Below are 25,974 nucleotides of genomic sequence, written 5' to 3' on the forward strand. Positions count from 1 at the left end.
CACAGGCTTATGTGTGTCCTCCTTGCTACAATGAAGTACATACGATTTAAAAATCAATGAGCAGGAAACAGTGGAATATTCCCCCCTAACAAACCCTTTATTTCATCTAACTTCAGTACGTACCAGCGTTGGAGAATTTTGATCTGGCCAAAAGGATTCAGGAACAGGCCAATGACCTATAGGAACCCCAGTTTTAGGGTTTGGTCTAACATAAATAAGTTTGTGACAGCTGTGCCAAGGTTGGGGTCCAAAGGGTCTAGATATATCCACTTGTCCATCTACAGAAGAAAAAAGGCTTTATGAGTCCAAATAACATTAAAGCCCGAAAGAGTATTAAACAACTTCTGCTAACAGTTTAAGTACTGTGCCCCCAGGGAAGCTCTTCCTGCAGTTAATATTATTCCTAAGAATGGCAGACAGTTGTCAGTAAGCATTTCTGCAAAACCCCAGAAACTATAAGAAACCAAGTGAGTATTGACTGTGTACAGGATCAGAGCTGAGAAAGCCAATTATATGGAGTCCTTCATATTAATGTTTCTTCCTCATTAACAGATAAGCTACAAATTTCCATGCAATAAAAGAAATAAAAATACACATGACTAATAATGATGGACTTTTAATTGCAGCAAGGCAAGACTAAAAAAATCCCACAAACGTTTTCCAGTAATACCCTAAAAGGGACCCAGTTAAACCATTTTGAATGAGAAGTTTAGGCTGCACAGTAATATTTGCTATTTTAACTCAATGCAGCCACTTCACATGCTTATCCTTTCTTGTTTAATTTAGTAAACCCACAGTATCTTCATATTAAGCCATTTACATTTCTATCTGGTTGAAAACTACTGCTTAAAACTCGTGAGTCCATTTAACTACGCTTGACATGAATAACTGAGTAATATGACCAAATGTAGAGGTTTTAGGCAGTGTCTAGCAGTTATAGTCGGTATTATGAAAAAGTAAAACAGAATTTCAGAGGTAGCAGGTGATTTTTGTAAGAATGTCTTTGAAATTGTAACAATTTCCCTTTTGTTTTGGCAACTATTACACTAAGTTCACTAAATTATATTGATAGTCATCCCTGCCATTTCATAACATGGTATAAAAAAATTCCAAGTACCATCAATGGGTGAGGGATCTGGTCCAGCTTTTTCAAAATTTATTACCACTCCACTTTGCACTTTTTGCACCAATGACTCAAGACACTGATTCAGCATTCTTGGAGAGCACACACAATATGACCGACCTAGGACAAAACAGTCAAGGTGAGGGTTAGTCAGTGTTTCCGCCCTTATTTCAACTGGGATCATTCCAAGCTGTTTGCCTGCCACACACAGAGATTTATATGAATGGATCACTGATTCAAAGCTTCTACCCAACAGCCTTCAAGCTTCAAGGCAGCCTAGTGAAGCAGTGACAGCGTTACATGCATCTCATTGGAAACGTTTGGGTTTTAGCCCAACTCATTTTTGGTTGTATTCATGGAAAATGGGCTCCCCCTTGTGACAGGCATCAACACCACTTAACTGTCCAGGAATTTCAGCCAAAGCACTGTTAGCATAGCCTACATTAGACAGAAAGCAGTGGAATCAAATCCTTGTGGAATGCTTTTTAAATCCACTTGCCTGCTTTCTGTCATATCCCCTCTGCTGCATCAGAAGAATCATGATGGTTTTAATACATGATGTAATAAAAATCTTTTACAAATTATGAAATTCATGCCTGTGTTTAATCTGGAATATAATTTCTAAGATAAGTATATGAGCTATGATGGAGTGAAAAGTATTAATTTTGAATAATTATTATGCATTCTGCATTGCAGAAATTCTGCATGTTCTGGAGGGGAAAAAACCCAACAACACATTTCCCTCACTTCCAGCTCCTTTAAATCAGACTATGACAGGAACTTAGCAAAACTGTACTGCACAACAGACTCAATTGCTTCTGTTTCCAATTGTGACACCAAGGTGTGTTAGAAAAAAGTAACTTTTCTCTTCTAAAAAAGTGCTAAAGAAGGCAGATTCATGCTCTTCCAAGACAGGTTACACAAGTTTGTCTGTAGCTTTAATGCATTAATTGTCTTGAGTTTTATTGTAGCAGAGTTGTGGGTTTTTACATGTACTACAAGAACTTAGAAATACTTATTCCACCACATGTACAAGATTAATAGAGCTAAATTGAATTCATAACAATTTTCATTAATATCAACTTGTCAAAGGAAAGCAGGGCACTCACCTCCTGTGACTTCACACATGGGTGTGATTGCAGAGTCATCCACCGGTACCCCTGTCATCTGCTCTGATTCTGGTGCTGTAATACCAGGCAAACGGAGAACCAAAGCAAATAACCTCTGATCCCATCGAAAGGGTTCCTTAGTCAACTCACTTCCAGGTAGAGGGGAGTTGAGAGGTAAATGGAGCTGAAAAGGAATTTAAATCTGTGAATATACTGCTTTAAAAAAAAAAAAGCTCAAGGTACATAGTGACAGCAAGTCACTCTACATATCATACCAATTTACACACTCTCCACAGGTATTTATAATTTGATTAAGGTACTTTACAAGCAAGACATCCCATTTAATCAACACTTCAAACTTTTCAAACATGATGCATGAAGTTGAGAGTTACAAACCAAGTGGAAAAAAACCATTTTTTAAAACAGATCTAAAGTTCAGAATTAGCAGAATACTTTCTTTAGAATTTTGGCAGTAACACTGCTTGGCTGCAGTCATCTTCAAACAATGTTTTGCAGAACAGGACCATGCTCAGCTCAGACTTTTCCCTGATTCTTCAAGATAAAAGGCACAACTGAATGAAAAGGTAATATTAATCTGAGGCTCCTGCAGAAAAAAATGTAACTTGGGTATAGCTGCTCAAAAATAGCTATCTGCCATGATCAACTACTCCAAGTAACTCAGCTTCAACAAGTGAACTAATGTGATAGTTATAGAATCAGAAGGCAGAGATTTTACACAGCTCAGGTATATCACACAACTAAACTCATGCCTGTGCTTTAAGTGAAAAGCAGCAATTAAGATCAACATCTACACTGAAATACAAAATGAGTTGTCACATTTAGGTGATAGGTAACAGCCACAGCTACCTACACAAGGAAGAATTGCTTGTCCTGTGCTGTCGCTCTGGAAAGAGCTACACAAAAGTATTAGTTCAAAACATTGAAGATAGCATCCAGAGACATACAACACTTGGGAGCATTTCTTTTTGCTTTAATTCTCAGAAGAGATAGTAAAGAGATTCAAGTTTCAGGCCTTGAGGATGATGCATTAAAGATACAGCAATGGCCAGGGTATTATTCATCAACCATAACAGCAACAACCAGAGATTAACAGAACACCTAAAATTCCCAGGGCTGGAGATAGTTTTATAACTAGTTAACTGAAACAAGAAAAAAATAATGTTTCAGCTTCTGAGGGACAGACAGCATGAGGCATCCAGCAGACTCTAGTCTCTCTTTTTGCATCTAGATACCTCACACAGAGATTAGTAGGAAAAGAAAGCTTATCGAAACATTCAACTGCAGAAGCCCTGAACAGACACTGGACTTACAACGAGTAAATAGAAGTTTCAGAAAAATTTGATAGATCCCTGGCTGATGATACCACTGTCAGTACAAGCAAAATTCTCATTTCATCTGGAGCACTGCAGCCATAAAGGGGGAAAAAAATCTCCAAAGCAATGACTCAAGTGCAAATATTTTCATTACCTGGCCAATACAACTATTAAGCCCAAAAGCTGAAGGAAACTCAACAATTCCTCAAACAGTCTCCCTCTTGTACAGCATTCAAAACTCACAACTCTCAACTTGGACTCCACGTTAGCAAAGGACACCACATGTACCTTCCAAAAATTGATGCAAGTCCACAGAAGCACCCATGACAAATTGACTTCACTTTTAGTTCATGATGGGTTAGCTAAGGAGTTTGCAACAAGCTGTTGAAGAAGATTTTTCGTTTGCTTGTTTTTAAGATACAAACTCGAGAACATTGAACTTCATTTCTGAACTCGACCCCTCGGCTATTTGTGTTTACGTATTTGCAACCATCTCATTTTGGGAAAAACACAAGTCTTCAAATCCGAGAAATAATCCAGTTATTGACACAGTCTCAAAACCAGGAAGAAACATGACAAAACCCACTCTCACAAAGAGGAAAGCAAGAATCAAAACACTGTGGACTTCTCAGCGTACCTGATGCTTCCTCCTAAATTTCTGCTTTTGCTGATGCAAGCAGGCTGCACATAAGAGCACTATTTTCCCCCAAATATTTCACATTAGATTGGTCTAATTGGCTGTTGTAGTTTTGTGTGGCTGGGTTCTGGTGGAGAAGGGGTGCTGCAGGGGTGGCTCATGCAAGAAGCAGCCAGAAGCTCTCTGCAGGTAGGACAGAGCAAACACCAGCTGACTCAAAGCCGGAGTCGTTGCCCAAGGCCCAGCCCATCAGCAATGGTCACAGCACCTCTGGGAATCACATTTAATTTCACACACAGAGCCAGCAGCAGCTGCCTGGTGCAGGAAACTTGGTTAAAAGATTAGCCACAGCCTAGAAGTTTCACTACAAGAGGACTCGATTGCCAGCACTATGCTGTCCTCACTTGGGACATTAAGAAGTGTCATTTACCAAACTCCCACTTACATCTGAGTGAAGAGAAGATTTACTAGCTCTGAAAATCACATATTGTCTTACAAAGCATACCTATACAACAGTACTGTTTTTCTTCAGGGAGCATATATGTGTTTTATACATATATATTTCTATACACAAAGTATCCCATTTGACACTGAACCAACAGTATCCTGAGTTCACTTTTTTTTAAAATAGAAAGCCATTCTTCAGCTTAGCTGTTTCTATAGTGAGAGCCCCACCCAAAACCAAACAGTACTTGGGACTAACCCATTGCATTATGTACATATTGCTATCAGAAATATTATCAAACTGTAAGATGACATGCAAAGCATCAGCATCAAGTTAAATGTCCTCACTTTCTCACAGTTTAATTTAAAATCCATATGACTGGAGAAGTTACAGATTCAAACCAGTCCTCATTCTCCACAGACATTACTAACTTATCTACTCACCTCCAGTTACCATTTATTTGCTTGGGTTTTTTTAAAATTAGTGTTGAATTAACATAACTGCATCCCTAATGGAAAAAGATGGGCCCCAAAAATGTACGTCTTGCCTTGAATTTCTTTTTCTTCAAAGTATTTCAATATGAAGGCAGGCACATCTTTTCCTCTTCAGCCTACACAATGGTTAGTGAGAAAAAGATTTATAGACTGGTTTGGGTTGGAAGGGACCTCAAGGATCATCTTGTTCCAACCCCCTGCCATGGGACACCCTGCAGGGACACCCTCCACTAGACCAGGCTGCCCAAAGCATCATCCAACCTGGCCTTGAACACCACCAGGGAGGGGGCAGTCACAGCTTCTCTGGGCAATCTGTGCCAGGGCCTTACCACCCTCACAGTAAGAGGGCTTCCTCATCTCTAAACCAAAGCCCTCTTTTAGCTTAAAGCCGTTATCCCTTGTCCTATCACTCCAGGCCCTTGTAAGCAGCCTCTCAACAGCTTTCCTGTAGGCTTCTTCAGGTACTGGAAGGCTGCAATAAGGTCTCCTTGGAACCTTCTGTTCTCCAGACAGAATAACCCCAACTCTCTCAGCCTGTCTTCATACGAGAGGTGCTGCAGCCCTCTGATCATCCTTGTGGCCCTCCTCTGGACTTGCCACAAGAAGTCCATGTGATTTTTATGTTAGAGACCCCAGAGCTGGATGCAGTACTCCAGGTGGGGTCTCACCAAAGCAGAGGGATGGAATCACCTCCCTCAATGTGCTGGTCACACTACATTTCATAGAATCATAGAATGGTCTGGGTTGGAAGGGACTCCAAGGATCATAGAGCTCCAACCCCCCTGCCACAGGCAGGGACACCAACCTCCAGGCCTGGATCTACACAAGGTTGCCCAGGGCCCCATCCAACCTGGCCTTGAACACCTCCAGGGACGGAGCATCCACCACTTCTCTGGGCAGCCTGTTCCAGCATTTGATGCAGCCCAAGGTACAGTTTCCTTTCTGGGTTGCAAGTGCACATTGCCAGCTCATGCTAAGCTTTTCATCAACCAACACCCCCAAATCCTTCTCCTTGGGGTTGCTCTCAGTAAATTTTCTGCCCGGTCTGTAGTTGTGCTTGGGATTGCCCCAACCCAGTCAGACCAAACAATTCAAAGGGATGTTGTTTACCAGCTATGGCCTTCAAGATGTCATCTTGACAAATGTCCTCCCAGCTCAGTACTAAAAACTTGCAGTTTTGCCTCAATACTGGTTGTAGGAGCACACACAAGCCCGACCATTCCCAAACGCCATGTTACACAAAGATAGCAGTGTGTGCCTTCCGCTGCCATTCCCTGCCTGTAAATCCATTCAGATTTTCAGGAACCAAGAGGAGTTGAAGGAAAACCTGTTACCTGAAGAAACTTACAGAACCCTGATCTCAGCCATCTGAGAGATTTGGGGGTCTTTATTGACAGCAAGTTAAACATGAGCCAGCAGTGTGCCCAACCAGCCAGGAGGGCCAGCTGTATCCTAGGGTGCATCAACCACGGCATTGCCAGCCAGTCCAGGGAGGGGATTGTCCCACTCTGCACTGCGCTTGTTGCAGCCTCACCTTGAGTACTGGGTGCAGTTTTGGGTGCTACAGTACAAGAGAGACACAAAAATATTGGAGAGTGTCCAGAGGAGGGCAACAAGGATGGTGAAGGGTCTGGAGGGAAAGTCTTACAAAGAGAGGCTGAAGTCCCTTGGTTTGTTCAGCCTGGAGAAGAGGAGGCTGAAGGGAGACCTCATTGCACTCTATGGCTTCCTTACAAGGGCGAAGGGGCAGGCGCCAATTTCCTCTCTTTGGAGGCCAATGACAGAACCTGAGAGAACTGTACAAAGCGGTCAAAGGGGAGGTTTAGGTTGGATATTAGGAAGAGGTTCTCTACTAAGAGGGTGGTCAGGCACTGGAACAGGCTCCCCAGGGAAGTGGTCACAGCACCGAGCGTGGCTGAGGTCAAGAAGCGTCTGGACAATGCCCTCAGTCACATGCTCTGACTTGGCTGGCCCTGTGTGGAGCCAGGAGTGGGACTGGATGATCCTTATGGGTCCTTTCTATGATTCCTGTTATTGGTGAGCAGGTCTTTTGTTTATTCTGAGTTCTTGTTTTTATATACATTTATGCAATCATAAGAAGCAACACAGCCTAAAATTTTCAAACAACATCAGAGGATTCTAGAGAACTAAGGCTGAATAAAGCTAGATCAGCATCAGAGAACTCTGCAGGGGCATGGCAGGTGGTAAAAGAGTGCAATGCTTTTCTAGCCATGACTGCACTTAGACACTTATACAATACAATGGGCAGCATTAACACTGCTTAAGCTTCAGCACCCAGGCAATCACAGGTAACTCCCTGTTGAAAATTCTCATGAAATGTTGTTACGCTATTAGGTACTCAAAAATAGCCATGCAGACAGTTGCTGTCTTTGTATTCTGTGGCTAAAAGAAATCTTTTTTAAGAAATAAAAATCTATCTGCAGGTAGCCTTCCTTTCTGGTACCCATAAAAAAAAAAACCCAACAAGACACATCTAACATTCCAAGAAAATGCAGCATTTCATTCTCAGAGGACTAAGGATAGGCAACAAGTTTCAAGGCCAGCTGAGAAAACAAGCCCATGACAGACTGAGAAACTCAGTTAACAGCATTGATACATTTTCTTGTGTTCTTCCAGGCAATTGTATTAAGTTATAACAGAGACAGAAAGGCACAATTGTTCTTCCATAGGAAATAAGTTCACAGACACACCAGGTCAGCATCAATGACATGGTATACTGGGCTGTTCTGATGCTAGCATGAACTATGAGTAAGTGCACACAGAGCTGACAGTTGCACAGAATCCACACATCAAGACCTTTGGGGCTCAGTGCCAAATGCTGTGATCCTGGCAACTGCTCTTGACAGGAATAACAGGGATGAAAAGGGATGGGAACATACCTAGTGAGTGAAGTTTGTCTCATTTCTTGCAGAATTTGTTTAGACATCAAAATTTTTACCTGGGGGAGCTATGATTAAAAATATTATGGAGCATTTACCACTCCTGATTACTCTTAAAAGTAAGCAGGACCTTACCACTTGTTACAGTTAGTACAGTAGGGATGCAAGATGATCAACCCTGGGAATGAGCAATGTCATGATGCCAAACAGTTCTGAGATGAGAAGTAAAAGAAAATAAGAATCACTGATTCCTCCTCTAAGAGTCTCTGATAACTGGAAGATCAGAAGAATGGCAACATACAGAAGCCACGGCATTTCTCATGCTTTTTGTTTGCATAATCATTCATCAGAATGTATGAGTTGGTCAATAACCCAACACCTGTCTTGCAAACAGGAGTTTAATGCTTCCTCTTAAAACAGAGGGTACATAGAGAGAAGAGACAAGGGAAAATAGCCCAACAGCTGCAAAACTTGAGAAGTATGTTTTATTTCCTATACAAAGAGGAATAAGAGAAATCACCTCAAGCAATTAAACACTTTTTACAGGAAAGGTCAGGAAAGGGCTAAGACCAAATTTGAAGGATCAGGCCAGAAGTGAAAGCCATGTCAAGAGGAATCCACAGCATGAGACCAATAATTAATGGTGGTATTTGGAGAGTATCATCCAATCCCTTCCTCAAATTATGACATGGACAATTTAATCCAGGGAAGAACCTGGTCAGCATCATGGAAGTAACACTCTTCAGTACAACAGCACTGGTGCATTAGAAGCCAGTGCCAGAAGAAATAGGACTGAAAATCCCATTGACTTGTGCTGGTCAAGGTTTTAACTGCGTAGACTGTATCTTTTCTGCCTTCAGCACGAGGAACCACATCCATCAGAGACAAGGTAGTGCTGAATGGGTAAGGCTCTTTATGTGCAAAACCCATATTAAATTCCACGAAGGACGAGGATACACAAAGAATTCAGCAAGAGCTCTGAAACGGGCTTTAAGCTTCACTGCTTCAGACTAGGGCGAGCGACAGTGTTCCTGTAGTGATAAAGTTTATTTCATTGGCAAGAATACAAATGCTCATCTGAATGACAAAGCTTTGAGAAAACTTGCCACTAGGTTCCACGCTGGCTTCACAGGCTTTCCAAAACCAAAGTTCTGCCAGTTGTCCTAAAAGTCTTTAAAGAACTAAAAATACACTTAGTCCATGAATAAGAACTTTACACAAGAAGTAAAACACTGTTGTCATAGCCAGTGGGATATGATTACTTCCAACACCAACTCTGGAAAGGCTCCCTAAAGTCAAACCCAAAGAACAGAAGATACATTTAAAAGTGACCGAAAAGCTTTGTTGTTGAGCAGAAGAGCAACAACGGGCTCCCGTATCTCCAGGGTGGTGTTACTATATTAATTCTGCTTCCTTTCTGCATGCCCAACTTGAGAAGTAACTGTAAAAGACTCTCAAGCTACACTAAAAAATTCTGATCAATAGGACACATGTTGATAAAAGCAAAAGATCACCCCTGAAAGACAGAAGCACCCTTGGATGTTTTGTTCCCCTGCTCTTTGATAGTGTTAAGGACATTCCTACTGGTTCAGCTACAGCAAAAGAGAAAAAAAAAAATCACATCCATCCTTGGGTATTAAACATATACCCTGTAAATACATGTGGAATAGGACTCAAAGAAACTTGCATTTTGTCTTGTAGGAGGTAAGAGCAGAGGTCATTTTCAGTTCACAGAATCACAAGGTTGGAAAAGACCTTTAAGATCATCAAGTCCAACCATTCCTGCCTTATGCTAAACCACTTCTATAGGTACCTCATCTACCCTTTTTTTAAGCGCATCCAGGGATGGTGACTCAACCCCCTCCCTGGGCAGCCTGTTCCAGGCCTCAACAACTCTTTCAGTAACCTCTGGATTGCAATGTCTTTAAATTTGTTCATTTACCAAGACATCATTAGTTCTCTGTCATGAGTAGAGCAGATAATGCATCTCTAAAACATCATTTACCAATCATCAAGTCAATTAAGTGTCAAATTTGGTCCAATGACACTATCATGTCACCAAAACTCTGGCCGTAGTGCACACAGATCAATGAGCACCACTTGTGAGCCAAGCCTAAATCTGGAAGATTAAAGCCACCAGAAAAGACATTTTTTCAGCATAAGTCACAACAATTTAAAGATGTGAATGTGCAACCAAATCCTTGCCTGACCATAAGAAAATGCCTTTTTGCGAAGACTACGGTGAAAAAATTGTACCCACATTTGAAAGAAAAAAAACCCCAACCCACAAAAAACTTGCTGGCTATAAAAAAATCCTGACTTTTAACGTAAGAAAAATAGCTTGTCACAACCAATAGAGCTTTCTTACCTAAATCATTTTGGATAAATAAACAAAATGAAAGGAAGTTTAATGTAGAATTGGAGGTCAGTGTACACTTAGAAGCAACAGGTGAAGTCCAGAGCCTGCTGATTGCTCAGGGCCCTGTTCAGCTCCATTTTAAGCATCTCCAATAATGGAGATCTAACAACCATTAGACAACCTACGTCAGTGTTCAATTATCCACACAGCTGAAATTTTTCTTTATATCAAATTAGAATTTTCCAATATATAATTTGCACATGTTGCCTCTCATCTAAGCCCTGTGCACCTTCAAGAAAAGCCTGTTTGTCCCCCCATTAAGCTATTGCAGATGCTAGCAAGACACCCTCCACAGGCTTCTCTTCTAAAGGCTGAACAAACCCAGTTCCTCAGGATCTACCCAGATTCCGTTTGTTTCATCCACTAGAGCAACCTGGTAACTCTCACTCCAAGAGATCAAACTCTACAAGTTAGTCATCCAACAGCAGAGAAGATGCTCCTTAAGAAAGAATCACACAGCTGTGATTACCCAATTACCTCTTTAAAAAAAACCCCACAGTATTCCACTGCTAACTGCACTAAATGATGTAGAGGTCTCTAAAAGCAACACACTAACCTCTGTTTAATTAACACTTGCTCACTGTAAATACCAGGCTACTATTCTACTTAGGACCCCATACTGGATTAAAGTTGAAAATAACTTATTGGGTAAAAAAATATGATGAAAGTGAGGTTTTATATAAACAACTTACTTGATATGGATCCAGACATTCCCTTTCAGTTACTGGCTATGGCTATTTGTTAGTAGTCCACAAACTAATCTGTATAGACAAATGCAGTGTCCCACACTGAAAAGTCTGAATCGTCCCAAGCTTCAGGACAAGCTTTTGGATATTTACCTTTTCCCTGAAAAGGGAATGAACTTAGGGATATTTGTATTTTTTTGTTGCTGTTGGTTTTAGTTTTGTTTTGGGTTGTTTGTGTGGTTTTTTTACTACTGCACAGAATGGTCAGACCAACCCCACCCCTAATGACCTCTTATCTTTTTAAGGAAAAAATTCAAAACAGCCAGCAAGTTAAAATAGTTCAGTGCTTCAACATTTGCTATAGCTCTGAGTTTGTCAGATGTCTCAGCAGGTACTCCAATATATTAAGATCTGGTGCTTTAAATTGCTCTACAGATTTAATGTGAAATACATTTCTTCAGCTCTTATCTAGGATTATAAGGGCACTACTGATTTGATTATAATCACTTTAAGAGCCCAGTGTGAAAGAAGTATGTATTTCACATACTCCTTAGTGGACAGATCCTTTGGGAAATCACTACATTCATTTGGGTCTATACATAAAGAACTTCTATCTAGACCAGTTAAAGACATACATGCTTTACAGAAATCAATTTCATCTGCTACCATATCTGAAAAGCCATTAACTCCCCAGATAGAAATAACAAACTGAGTCTACTAAACAGACCAACACTTTTACTACATGCTTCTGTCATCTGTGATAAGGAAAAAGATCTATTCAGATTTTTTAGTACTATTGCACAGAATTACTTCAAATCTGAAGAACAAAACATGCAAGTTGAGGCTATTAATGAGCACACTTTTGAGCAGTCACATATGCTCCTAACATAAACAGTACTCTAACACAATGCTTAGCACACATCATTGTAAAGAGAGATCAGATCTTACCTCTTCCTGTATCCCACTGGTAGTAGTTAATTTGCTTCCATCAGTAACTGTTATAATTATTGCTGGCTCCAGAAAAAAGGGGTTTCGTCCCTAAGGAAGGAAAAAAAAAAAAGTAGTTTCATATAAAATGCTGTAACAATTTCATATCTTCTGTTCACTGATTATACAACCACTGATACCCACAACAACAGGATGAAGCCCAAGGTATTTATTCTCACATACTATACAGTAGTGCTACAGGTTTCAGTATTATTTTTTTTTTTCTTCAGTGTTGTTTTTATGTGATTTAATTACTATGTGACCAACTAAATCATTTCATAGTACCTTGTATCCACGATCCTTGGGTTAAGAACTAATACTCTGTATTCAGGAAAACTCTGACTGAATAGTACCGGTTACATTTTGACCAAGGTAGTTCAACCATGCATTCAAGACTTCAGAAAACAAATACCTGGAAAACATCAACTTTTCTATATGAATCATTTTCTGTGATCCCATCAAGACTTTCAGCTAGTTCAGTTGTAACAAAAACAGCCCAAAATCAAAAAACCCAAACCAAATTTGGTTTCCTACAGGCACTCCCTTTTCCTACTGCCAGCATGCTAGGAGCCTCCTGTCCCTCCTGAAAAAGCGGTCAACAAGCAGCCCAGTTAGCACATCCCACTCCAGCTAGAGTTAAGGATGGAGTGGATGAAAGCCACCTTAAGCTTTTGTTTAGTGGGTCCTACTCTCTTTCTATAATAAAGAAAAACACAACTAGACCTACAAGCTAGTTCTGCTTATAAAAACCTATTTTACTCTAAAAATATGGAGAACTAATAGGTCTTAAGAAAAATACTTTTAAAACCCATTTTTGTTTTAGAATCCATTTATTATAAAGGATCATCTACTGATTGTGTGCTTAGAATAGAGTATCACGTAGCAATCAAATACATTTGCTGATGGGTGTTCAGTTTGAAGTGGCAGCACCACATTTACAGTGATGAATATGCTATTTGCCAACAGAAAAATTAAAAGGTTTTTGCTCAATATTTTATCAAACCATAGTAAAAATCCTAAAATAATCTTCTAAAATATCCTACCATTACAACAGACAAAAATTATGCAAAAAAATTGAAATTAAAAGCAAAGACCAATATCTTCCATGAAAGCTAAACTAGTTCATAATCCAATTTAAAGAGCTTCTCAAAAGAATTTGAGGACTCTCAAAATACACTCAATTTTAATTAAAATTATTTCCTAAGAATATTTAGCCTTATTTAATTCTGAAGAACAGTTATAGTATGTTATTCTGCCAACTAGTAGTTCACCACAACTGCAAAATGTCAGCTGGAATCTAATTACACTGCACAAATAATATTGGAAGCAGAGTCTAACTAGAGGAAAAGGACATTATTCTCTTGAATACTGAACACAAAAATCCTTTAATCCTATTGCTAATAAATTCTTGCAAAAATAAATTGACAACTGATAAAAATAACAAGATTTTAGATTTAGAATGTCATAAATAACACTCTTTACATCAATATTCTGGTTCAATTTGAAACGTAAGTACTAAAAATTTAGTCTCTGACAACCCTAATTATCCAGATATCCTCATTATCTCAAACACTTGTGTACCTCAACCATAATCTTTCTCACTTTTTACTGCCTAGAATTGAAGCCTTAAATTTAAACACTTTGGAATCAGAACGGCTATGAAATTATAAGGAAGGAATCAAGAGATTCTAAGATTGACCATCCCCAGAAAAAAATTCTGAGGAAAAAATTACTTCATCTTAACTCCATCTTTTATAATTTCACAAGTATTTTACCTGTACAACAGATGATCCCTGACACACTAGGTCAAGAAGCAACTCATACAGCAAGGCATTTACAAAAGCAAGAATCTCTTTTTACAAGAGCAACATTCATATGTAGCCAGAGTAGCAACTTATTTGAGTATCTCTGACCCTAAAGACAAGTAACTCACATTTCCTCATGTATCATCTACAGGGTAACTGTGGACGTGCCACAAGGGCAACACTGCTAAATCCTTCACACCTGTTTAATAAGGGAAGGTTTTGAAATCTCTCCTTCACTAGCTACATGTGAAAATACAGTAATCTTGAGTTCCTCCACTCATCAGTACATTATCCCTTCTAGAAAGAAGTTATGAAATCCAGTCAGAGTACACAATTTACCACTGAATTAAAGTGAACAGAGCAGAGTTTGCTCAGCTGCATTTGTGTTCCCCTGAAGGAGCAAAACCATAATTAGAATTTATCAAGGAAGAATTTCAGATAAAACGTCTACTTTTGAGGTTTACTATTCTTGACTAAGAATTTCCATACCATTAATTATTAAAGAACATCACTGACTCTTCTGACCCTACTTCTCACTCTAGCTATGTGAAGGAATATAAAAACAGTATTAATTCAGGTATTCTTTAAAAATTAAAAAAAAAAACCCAAACCACAAAATAACTAAACAAAAAAAAAAAAACCCACCAAAAAACCCCCTCTTATTTGTATAAACTCTCAAAAGTCACAGTTATTTCAGTAAATTGAGCAAAATTAAAATCAGGAAGACTGACACCAACTTTTTGAAATAAAATGTATCAGTTTTGTCAATTGCCATTTTAGAGCTTTATTTCAACTTAATTAAATTAGCTTCTATTGCTCCTCCTTTAGAAACGCACCATGAAAATAAACCCCTAGGAATTTATGTGTCTTAGAAACATATTCTTCAAATATACAGAGGCACACCATTGACTGTGAAGGGATCTGAAATCAATTCAGCACAGCTCAATTATTTCAGTTGCACAGTGAAAGGGTGAGTGACAGAGCATACATCACCAACCCTGGCAGCTTACAGGTACCTTGCAACACACACATATCCAAGTGTAAATAATAAGCCTGTTTACAACTTACTCTGACAACTAACTCATCACCACCAGGTTTTGTTCATTTCAAAAGCAAATATAATCCCACAGCTAATTTTAGTATCATCTTACATTCCCACACCGGAAAGTCAAAGATAGAAAGTGTGAAACCCTGAGTTCTTAAAGTAAGTAGGGTAAAGATCAACTCGGCCTCAGTACCAATACCTTGGGAAACACGACGACATCACTCACAATTTAAAATAGCATCATGTGGGTCTATTCTAACAAGCACATAAGCAAAGATACTTCTGGTCTTGTGTTATCTGTTTTCAGACAGATTATAACCACTGATAGTGGGACAGGCATTTTACAATCTAGAAAGTCACCTATTACATTTAAACTGTGGCTGTTTGAGTCCCAGTTGACTACTCAGGCTACAATAAATTAAAAAGCATTTGCCATTTTTGTTTTAAACTTTAAAAAAAACCAAACCCAAATACACCAGAGATTTGCTTACAAACAACTATTATGGAAAAACTAAATATTACTTATTTAGTTGAGAATTCAATGGCAACTAGCTCCTACTGGCACTTCAGCTAATTGCATCATGTAAGCAAATTGGCTCATTTGATATCCTTTACAGTTTCAATAGTTGCTAGAGTAATGGGACTGCAAATTCCTTTCAAGGACAGGCTTTTCCCTCTGGAGGGTCCTTGCAGAGGTTTAAAAAGCACTGAGGAAGAAGGACTTAAAGTATTAATGGATGATCATCCTGTTCAACCAGCGAGTATACCAAGTATTGTGGTATAAGAGGGCTTTTTCATTCACCTACAATCTGTATTTTCAAGGACACCAAGGCAAGGGGCACGGGGGGTGTCAAACAAAAACCCACAGAGAAACTCTTTCTTCCTCTTTTTGGAAGAAAGTTATTTTAAAATTAGCATCAATACGAAGACAATCTTGCAAGCCAGGGATTCAAAGCCTTAAAACTAACTTATCTGTTACACACACGCATTCTTTTCAACAATTTGACAGCTGCACGACTGTTCCTTCCATTCCAAATCACAACCTAATGCAGTTACACTGGTTGCCACTTCTTCAGCCTTCAGCTGAAGTCCTTCCACGTTCAGACCACGCAAAGCGCACACAGAGCTGCGGGCACCACCGACCTCCGCACCGCTCACACAGGGACACAGTCAGAGGCACAGCCAGCCCACCCCAGCTCGCGTGACGCTCTGAGAGGGCACCTCAGACTGAACCAGAAGCGTATCAAATTATCAAGACACGTTATTTACTGCCTGGGTAAAACTCTCAAGCTAAGAATTCATTTTCATAGGCAAGTAAGCTTAGCAACAAGTTTCAGCACAACCACTTAACACATTTATGGATTTTTTTTCCTTCTTCAAATCATACAGGTAAAGCAACTCAAGAGCTATCCTGACCTTTAGATGTGCAAGTATACAATGTTATACATGCAGTAAGAGAAAATTGATCCAAGACTACTGTAATCCTAATGAGGACATTTAAATATTAATTTCAGAGTCAAAAGTGTTGAAAAACCTAAGAAATATCTGAGGTAGAGACAAGACCAAAAAAATCCCACCAGTCAGACTAAAAATGTCACATTCAACAAGCAACAACTATAAAAAGCAGTAAGTACAAAAGCTTCATGCCCAAGAAAGGTTAGCAGTTTAAAATAAACGTAAACTGAAATAAAGTGCATGTTTTTAACAAAGCACATTATTAATCACTGGAAAAAAACTCATTTTCAGGTCACAAACAAATGTCTAAAACGTATGCTTTCATTTCATTAAGTCACAAAATTTAACAGAAGTTGTATTGCACCCATCATACATTGTATTGCTTCAACAGCCTTTTTATTTTTCAGAAGTAGCAGCCCAAGATGCCAGTAAATTCAGTCATCTGACCAGGAAACACAAAAGTAAGTATCAGGGTTTTTTTTGATTCAATCAGGTTTTTTAGAATTTAAAAGGTCAAGATTCTCATTGATGTTCATGAGAAACTGTGAGCAACCATTGTTCAAAAACAATAGTTTCAAATGAAATCTAGAAGTCAGAAAAAGAGCAAAATCATCAGCTTTAAAGCTGCGTTGTTTTTCTAATTGATACCAGTTTTAAAAAGTACAAAAACACTGAGCTTGAATTTCAACAAACTAAAACAGATGGCCCAAATCCATCAGTTTTCACTTAACTTTTTATATCTTAGGAACTTCAGTTAAGCTTTAGCAAAACTGTGAAGTGTCTAAAACATTAATTTAACATTTACTGGAGACTTTCCCTTCCAATGCTCAGGGCAGAACATGATCAGTCAAGGACGCAGAGGTATTTAAACAGCTGCTTTATGCTGATAGTCAGCTACACAGGAGCTGTAGCACCTTGTGCAACTTCTTACTTATCCTACTGGGATTTTCAGCAACTTGGACTGTTGGGGTTTTTTTCCCCTGCAGAACCAATATAGTTGTGAACAATTACAGAACCAATTGTGGTTTATGCATTCAAACTGTTTCTTGCGTTTGTTTTCACAAAAACAGCTGAATACACCAGCATCATATCAATATTTTAGCAAGTTCATAATTGGCAATATAACTCTTCACAAAATCTACTTCTGCCCTGAGGATTTTTCAAATGTACATAGACATGCACTATAATCATGCACATACATGTACACACTCTAGTACTCAGGAATGACTATGCTTTCTACTTCAGTAAATTCTTTCCTACTACTTGATAAGAAGTAAAATGTCTTTAGCTTTCCCAGATTAAGCTATATTGCATATTACCTAATCCACATTTAGTACAAACACCCTATGAAATTCTGTAATCTACCAGAATACAAGGAAGATAAAAGAGGGGGATGTGGGGATGGAGGGGGTAAGACAGGCAGTCGGGTATTATCAGAACAGTTGCTTTGATAAATCTGACTTCTCACAGGATACACCGCAAGAGCCCCGTGACCCTGTAGCCAGACTGAAAAGTACAGTACCTCTGAACTGTATCATGGTGTTATCCAAGTGACTGAGCCCACATAATAAAAACAGCTTTGAAGCCATATGTATTTGTTATGGCTGTTTTAGAACAGAAACTGACCCCATGAACTGAGGGGAACCACTTAAGTGTCAGAGAGACTTCCGTGATTTCTGCCTGAATGAGTAAAAGCTGAAGAACATACTGGAAATCAGTACAGGACTGAGATGTCTGACAAGCCAGGCTTCACACACAAAGGAAGTTGCTAACTCATCTCTGTTTTTGTTGTCTGTAAGGTTTTGATATATTCCCTTGATGCTGTGATTATTCAATAGATAATGCAGTTCTGCAGTGGCAGCATTTCTGTCTTACCAGTAAGATGATCAGATATTTGTACAGCAGATTTATTTCAAGATCACTTTCAGAAGTCACAGAAGAAAGTTCAATGAACGCTACACTAACAAGTTGGAGTTTCACACAAGATATAAGTAGTCTGAAATCTGTTTACAAAGGTTTCAAGTTATAAAAGAAATTTTAATGTAAACCAGCAATCTCCCTTGATGCCTGATTAATGGCAAAGATAAACGCCAGATTGGTCACAGGTTGGAGTCTTATGAAACAACCTAATGAAATACTACTCCAGGAATTACACCACCACCAAGAAAAACGCCCAGTGTTTTTCTGAAAGGGCTGCAGGACAAGGGGAAGATTCTGGTCCGCAAACATCTGCAGCATGGACATACAGTCTCTGTCATAACACTAAAACCTTTTAGCTCTCCCTCCAGTAACCAAAATGGGAGGACTCGTGCTCTACCTCTCCTTCACACCAGGCACCTACAAAGATAGGTTTTGGGAAGAGCACAGGTAAACGAATCATCTGTTAAAGGTAATTTGAGAGAGTCCCTTACTGAGCCCAAAAGAAGAGCACTCTACATCTTAAGGAGAAAATGACTGTTATCAAAATTGTAAATGATAGCAACAAGTTTTAGGAGCTCAATATGTAGTTCTCCATAGCCCCCAAAACCATAAAGATCTAGGTCCTCTGTATATGAGATAATACACACACAGAAGGGTGGGTAAAAACACCAACTCTTCAAGTGCAGGATGAGGAAAGAAAAAGGTTTGACAAGCACTGAAGGAGCCTTGACTGAGCCCATGAAAACAACTGTACACTGTGTAAACACCAGCTCTCAACACCACCACCAGCTCTCACAAATTAGAACATACATGTTTTTTGTTGTAGTTTTACCCTCATAAAAGAGACCTTTATAAATTGATGTTTGGCCAAAATAGATATCAGAGTGTAACTCAAACTTGTTATTTTTATTTTGTAATTGGAAAACTATCCAGCAGAGGGGGCACAAGTTAATAAAATCTATCCTTGTACGAGGTGACTGAGTAACAGGGAGAGGTGTACCCTGTTTACTCTCTCAAAACACATACAAACAGGTAAATACTTATTTTGTAAAACAATGCATACCTAAAACCCCCTAAATGTGTGTATAGGTAAAAATAAGAAGTAATCAGTCAGTGAACCCTAATCTCTTGATATAACATAAGTTGATATGTTGAATCCAACAGTTAGCTTGTTGTTCCTGACACTAGGATCAGCACATACTATAATTCCACTTCCTTTTTTTTGGTGCCAATTGACCATTTTTCCGAAGGTTCAGCCACAAACATTCAACTGCATTACACGCACCCCACTCCCTTTCCTTCTGAAACTAAAAAGTAGTATTCTAGCTCAAACTATTTCATCTTTTTGAGAAGACCTTAAAAACAGTTTTAAGAAAGTCTACTAGAATTTATCAAGGTCTGAACTCATGCTTCCACTAATTTAATATCTTCTCCCCAGCGATTTCTCTTGCAATCATTCACACTCTGAAAGCCAGAGTATCAATGGCAATAATTTTGCAGTAAGGATGGCTACCAAAAAAAACCAAACCCTTTCCTCCATGAGGTGAAGAGATTCCAAACCTCAAATTCAGCTATGTACAGCAAGATTATTATAGGCAAAATAATTTTTTCATCTCTTAAGACAATTCTTTAGTTAACTACACTGCAAATACCTAAGAGTTACTACAATGCCCAAGACGTGCACTAATCAGAGTTTCGCACTTGGAATGCCTGGGGAAGATTACAAGGTAGTTACATGGTTTTTGCTTCACCCCTTACTGGCACTACAGATTAGGAAATAGCATTATTTTTGCACACTTAGTTAGGACATTGATCTGGTGGCATGACAGAAGCCTTCTGTATTTCAGGTGACTGGAACAAATGAGTTCCAGGTTTAAATAAAAACAGTTAGCAAAAGGCTTTCAAAGCAGACCACAAATGCAACTGCAGACTTTTCCTAAAGCTGAGCTAGAGTTCAAACTCATCACACCAGCTACAAGAATAAAGGGAGCAACTACTACACCCACTACATAGGCTATGTAAGTTTCATTTAAGAAAAGGAAATTTAAGGTACTTAGGAAAATAAACAGGATGTAAAAAGATATTTGCTCCTCAGTACTTTGCTCTTTAGCATAAAAAAAAAATCTTACAAAAATAACAATTTATGGCTTCAGTTAATTACTGAAGCTCCAAACGTAAGTCATCTTACACTTGTCCTGTCCAGTTTGAAAGCCCTACAGCAAAAAACAAAGATCTAGTGAGATATCACTTTTTAAATTAAAACCACTGCAGAGACAAAACAGCTATCTGAACTGGGCAAGAACAGACACCAAGCCTTTATCAAAAAAAAAAAAAAAATCACAGAAATATATTAAAGCATATCAGCTGCTTCCCTTGCCCGAGCTTGCAAGTTTGTGTTCTATAGGCAAGGATTTCATTGCATATCAGTCTTGAAACACCCAACAAGAAAATTCTCTGTGCTTAGTATCATTTCTACAGATGCTTACAACTTTACACAGTCTGGGTTTCCAAGCCTGGCACTGAATGCACTGCTTAAAGACAATTGCACAACTTCAGCCCCTTTGGAATTCTACTCAAAAAGTTTGTGCTAAGTACAAAACCGAAAGTAACAGCCAGAAAACAAAAAAATCAACCCAAAGCAGCCTGAAAAGGAGATTCAATGCCAGAAATTACAATTTTGGAATGCAAGATCTCCATACTGACTAGAGCACATGTGAAAACTGAAGGCATGTGTGTCAAGGAAGCATTTTTAAACTATCGTCATACAAAAGAATAAAGGAATGATGAATATATGGTAGAACTTACTAAGGCATCAAACTTAAAATCTCCAGATGCCTTCATGTGCCTAAATTGGAGTTCCCAACATTAATAAGTCACAAACTTTTTTAAATGCCAGTTTAATATAAAGGTTTGTCCTGTTTCTTTCATCTAAGAACAAATTTAATTGAGTTCTAAATATTATATAAGTGATAACTTCTTGATTAACTTCTAAGTGCTCCAATTTAGATGAGGTCCTTGGTAAGTTTCAAAAACAATTCAGTCCTTGAATCTTTCCCAATTATGACATTCTCAATAAAAAACAAGCCACTCCCCCCTCCAAAAAACAAACAAAAAAACCAAACCGCAAAACCAAACCAAAACAAACCCCCACAAAACACAGGATGCCTGCCCTTCATATTTAGTGAAACCCAACAACTAAACTAAACAACTAATTAAACAAGTAACTAAGCTAGAACAGCATGGAAATGATGAACAAAAAGCCACTAACATTTGAAACATGTAAGCACTGGTGTGACAGATACGTCACAATCCCAAAGAGGATTTAACTTTTGACTTTTCCTTACATTAAGTTAATTGGAATATATAAGCAGCAAGGCAACCATGATCACAACCTGTACTCTATTTTTGAGGTAATAGGAATTGTCACTTAAAAAAAGATGCACCTTATCAATTACTTAGAGGTTAGTAAATGAGTCACTACTGGAATCACCTGAAATTGGATAAATCAGCCAACAAATCCCAGTGGTTTACAAAGCTATTTGACTGAATATAGCAAATGCTGACTGCAAAAATAAGTTATGTTTGAGCTAATATAAACTTTAAAAAAAAAACCAAAAAAAAAACCCACCAAACTAAAATAACCACCCAAGCATAACTTTAAAGTCAGCCCCAAAGAATCTGGGTTTAAAGATAATTTTGGTCATATTTTCTAAAAATATTTCTGAATGTTTTATTCCAAAAATAACTGACCCTGTCAAACCCTGTATCACATCCCTAATTACTGCAGCCTTTCTGCTTCACAGTAATGACTTTACATAGCTGGTCCTGGCTCAGTCAGTGCAATTCAGAGTGCTAAGCCATGCCTCTGATCTTCATGTACTGGAGAAGGGTAATGAATCTCATAATTGCCAGCACACTGAGTAGAGAAAGTACACCAAATAAACCAAAGTGGAAAAGACAGAGTTGCATACAAAACTGAGTCATGAACACAGGGCAATTCTGAATAACTGCCCCATGACCCCTCTACAACTCCCTCCCAGTTTATCACCACTACAGCAGGAGCAGCTCTGCTGTTTTAAAACAGATTCTGAACCACTACATTCATCTTCCATCTTATTAAGGTTCTGGATCAATCTCTGATTTATTTTACTACATGAAGTCACACTCACAACTTGAGGCAAGTTTGACATAACTATGAGCACATGAGAGGGTGGAAGCTCAGGAGCAGAGCCAGCAGCTAGACTAGATGTGTCATACATATAGATGTATACAATCAAGTCAGCATTCTGGGATTCAAAGCCTTGAAGAACAGGGGCATACTGGTAGAAGAAAGAGATGGCCACTTTTCACTCACATTCAGTAAGCTGAGCATCTAAAAACAATGTCAGCACTATAAATCAAACAAATACAGTGTATATGTCACTGGAATCAATGTAGCTTTCTGGTTCAATGAGACACTGACAAAATGCAGTGTGTTCAGGTAATTTATCCTCAAGCATTATTATTTGATGAAATCAGACTAACACCCTGCACTCCACAAGCAGTAACAGTTACATGTATATAGAAAAACACCCCATAAATTAAAGAAAATGGAAATGGCTACACTGAGCAGACAACAAATACGGTAATTCAGGTAAAAGTTTCCTGGCCAACTCAACAAGATATTAAGCATTATTTTCAATACAAGTGTCCCTGAATCACTGTCAAAACCCCATACCAGGCATCTCATCTGCACCAGTTTCTGCTCCATCAATCTTCTAAAACATTCCTGATGTTAAAGAGCCACAACTGCGTTAGACATAATCAACGCTTATTTATCCGCTATTCCAGTTATCAACCTCTGCAGTGCTGCAAGATCCACACTCACACCCATATTAGAGTAACTAGAGTAAGATCAGGTTTTGACAAACCCTCTTGTTCTCTCACATAACCCGAAGTCTCACCTATTCAGTGCCCCAATCACAGTCATTCAAGGTTTCTGACTAAGGTCAGTATCCTGTCTTGCAGTCAGCAACTTCTTACTTCTCTATTTAAATTCAGCTGTAGGCACTAACCTAGTTTCCCCACTACAAAAATTTAGGCTTAAATATATAGTGTATTGTAGATTTATGTAAGGTGGGGCAAAACAATTAACTGAGGCAGAGACACTGTCTCTAGAAAAAAAAAGGTGCTTAGATAACAGATACTTGATTTCTCATTAATGTAAGACTGAAATTGCCTATACAACAGATTTTTGAAAAATCGAGTCCTTTAGGGGCCAACTTTATGGTACCAAAGTGACTAAATACAACCCTTTGTTATTTTTCTTTTTAATAAAATACACAGGTGATAACAAAGAACCTGAAATCCTGCTTGCTGCCAATATTCAGAATTATAATAGTAAAAAATATGCTGATATATAGAAAATACTTTTTGAAGATGTGATAACCTTTTTAGACATTACAGAAACATACTACAGGACCATGAGAAATACCTCATGGGCTACAGGCCAGTTCACTTAAAATAAAATCAAGGATCTTTTAATGCATACAAAAGATTTATCCTAAACACAAATATTACCATTATCTCCTATCTACAATATTAATTTTTTCTTTAAATGAAGCTGACCTACACTTTGGACCATTACAACTAGCATCATAACCACACATGCAAACTGGGCATTGGGTAAGAGCTCTGTACTAGGTAGATACTAATGTTCACAATTTATATGAAATTCCAATCTGTTGCTTATACAACAAGTGAAAACAACTTGAGAAAGGGTCAAATGATATGATGCTAAAAATTACAATATGAAGTGGAAATATTAATGGGAGATGCAGATATGGGTTTTCCTACATACTAAAGGACTTATGTTGTTAAAGGTACAGAAGTACTACAAGAAAAAAATCAACAGCAAGCCAGACTCTCAAGCAACATAATCATGTTTCAAATGAGCTGCAGTAGAAATAAAATTCAGACACATAAAGTAATAACAGTTCAAGCTTCAGAGATATGGACTTTCTACACCAGAAATCCAAGACTGAACGTAACTATTCAGTAAGAAAAATCAAAACAAGCTTAGAGAATAAACATAACCATGGAGACACTAGGGGGGAATAAACACTTGTGCTTCACAAGATAACCAAACTCCTGGCTCTTCATCTATATGTATTTGCTTTGCCTCCTTGACAATTGACTGTGATGAAGTGCAAATACATTTCAAAAAGACAAGCATCCTTCAACTACAGTACACATAGCTTTAAAAACCCAAATAAGAAAGCAGGTATATCTGAGGAGTCTATAATGACCTGAGGTAAATAAACTGTTCTAGAGAGAAAGTCAAAAGATGAAATGTTGGTACTCCTCACTGTCCTCAGGCTTTCTCTGATGATTCTAGTGAATCCAAGAATATCACCCTGTGACAGACATCTGTATCATTAGCTTAAGCTTTGGCAGCAAGAATGCGCTGCTCACCTGACCCTTGAAAAACAAAGCTACAATGAACACATTACAGCACTGTCCCTTCCAAATCGAATTTATTGAAGCACTGAGCACTTAAAAGATTCAGAGTGGTCAAAACATATTTGATATTCAGAACAAAAAGTATCTCACTTCTTTCTGCTACTGAAACAAATTAATGAGATGATTTTCATCAGAAAAAATAAAGTACTTTGTGCAAGCTTGTTTTAACTTTTAAATTATTCTTTAAAAATACACTGGATTAGAACTAGACAAGTGATTTAAGAATGCTTAAGTGTGATGTGATTATGATTACTGAGACTTTCAGTGAAGTTTGTTGCTCTGGGAATGCCAAAAGGCATGCTGTTCCACCTTGCAACATGAAAAACCACTTGTCAGTGCCTGCCTTAGCTCTCATTAAAGGGCACTATAAAACAAAACTAAAAATTGTAAATACTTCAAGAGTGGACAAGATGACACGCTTAAAGGTTACAGCCTGAAAAGTGTAAACTGCAAGTAATGTGCTTAATTTCACCACATACAAGGTGAGAAAGATTGACTTTCACCAGCACTTCACATACAGCTCTTTGAAATCAACAGGCATGTGGGTTTATGTTAAAATCATTTCTATTACACAGAAAACAGAAGACTATGAGAAATCCTTTCTTATATGTAGTTCTGCCGTGAACATGCTTAAGCTTGCTACGTTTCCTAAGCTTTCTTATGTTGCTAAGCTTTCTACTGTCTGACATCCCCTCATCTGGTTTTGTTGGGGAAGCTGAGGGGGGGAAAAAAAAGCAAATGGGAGAGCTGCTCTGGAAATGCAACCTCTGCCTCTACCAACATGAGAAGCAAACTGCCTGTGTAACTGTGCCAGCATGACAAAGCAGGAAATGCTAACCTAAACTTTGGTTCCAAATTTGGATGCATGCTCTACACAGGCCACTCCAGTGCAGCATTTATGATGCCAGAATACAAAGGCAAAAGCCCTGCTCGAAGAATTTTGACTTCCCAAAGCAAGGAAATCTAGTAACAATCCTCACAAACCAACTGGAAAATAAAACTGCTCAACAATTTCAAGAAAAAAGAATGTTCCACTGCAAAAGCATAATGGGTGCAGTTAAGGGACAACATTTCATGTCTGTGATTGCTGTTTTTTTAAAACTCAGCAGATCTT

The 25,974-nt window shown here is 38.5% G+C and overlaps 1 protein-coding gene across 1 annotated transcript in view; it reads right to left on the minus strand.

Moving 5' to 3' along the window:
* The window catches only part of INTS6 (integrator complex subunit 6), a gene marked incomplete at its 5' end in the record, with an annotated part of 47,141 nt that overhangs the window by 15,070 nt on the left and 6,097 nt on the right, over positions 1-25,974 (minus strand). Inside the window, 4 exons of the mRNA XM_084279096.1 lie at positions 124-278; positions 1,118-1,243; positions 2,233-2,416; positions 12,096-12,185. Coding sequence (XP_084135222.1) covers positions 124-278; positions 1,118-1,243; positions 2,233-2,416; positions 12,096-12,185 — 555 coding nt within the window. The remainder of the gene's footprint in view (positions 1-123; positions 279-1,117; positions 1,244-2,232; positions 2,417-12,095; positions 12,186-25,974) is intronic.

Source organism: Gallinula chloropus (genome assembly GCF_964237585.1).
Source record: "Gallinula chloropus genome assembly, chromosome: 1".
Taxonomy (NCBI): Eukaryota; Metazoa; Chordata; class Aves; order Gruiformes; family Rallidae; genus Gallinula; species Gallinula chloropus.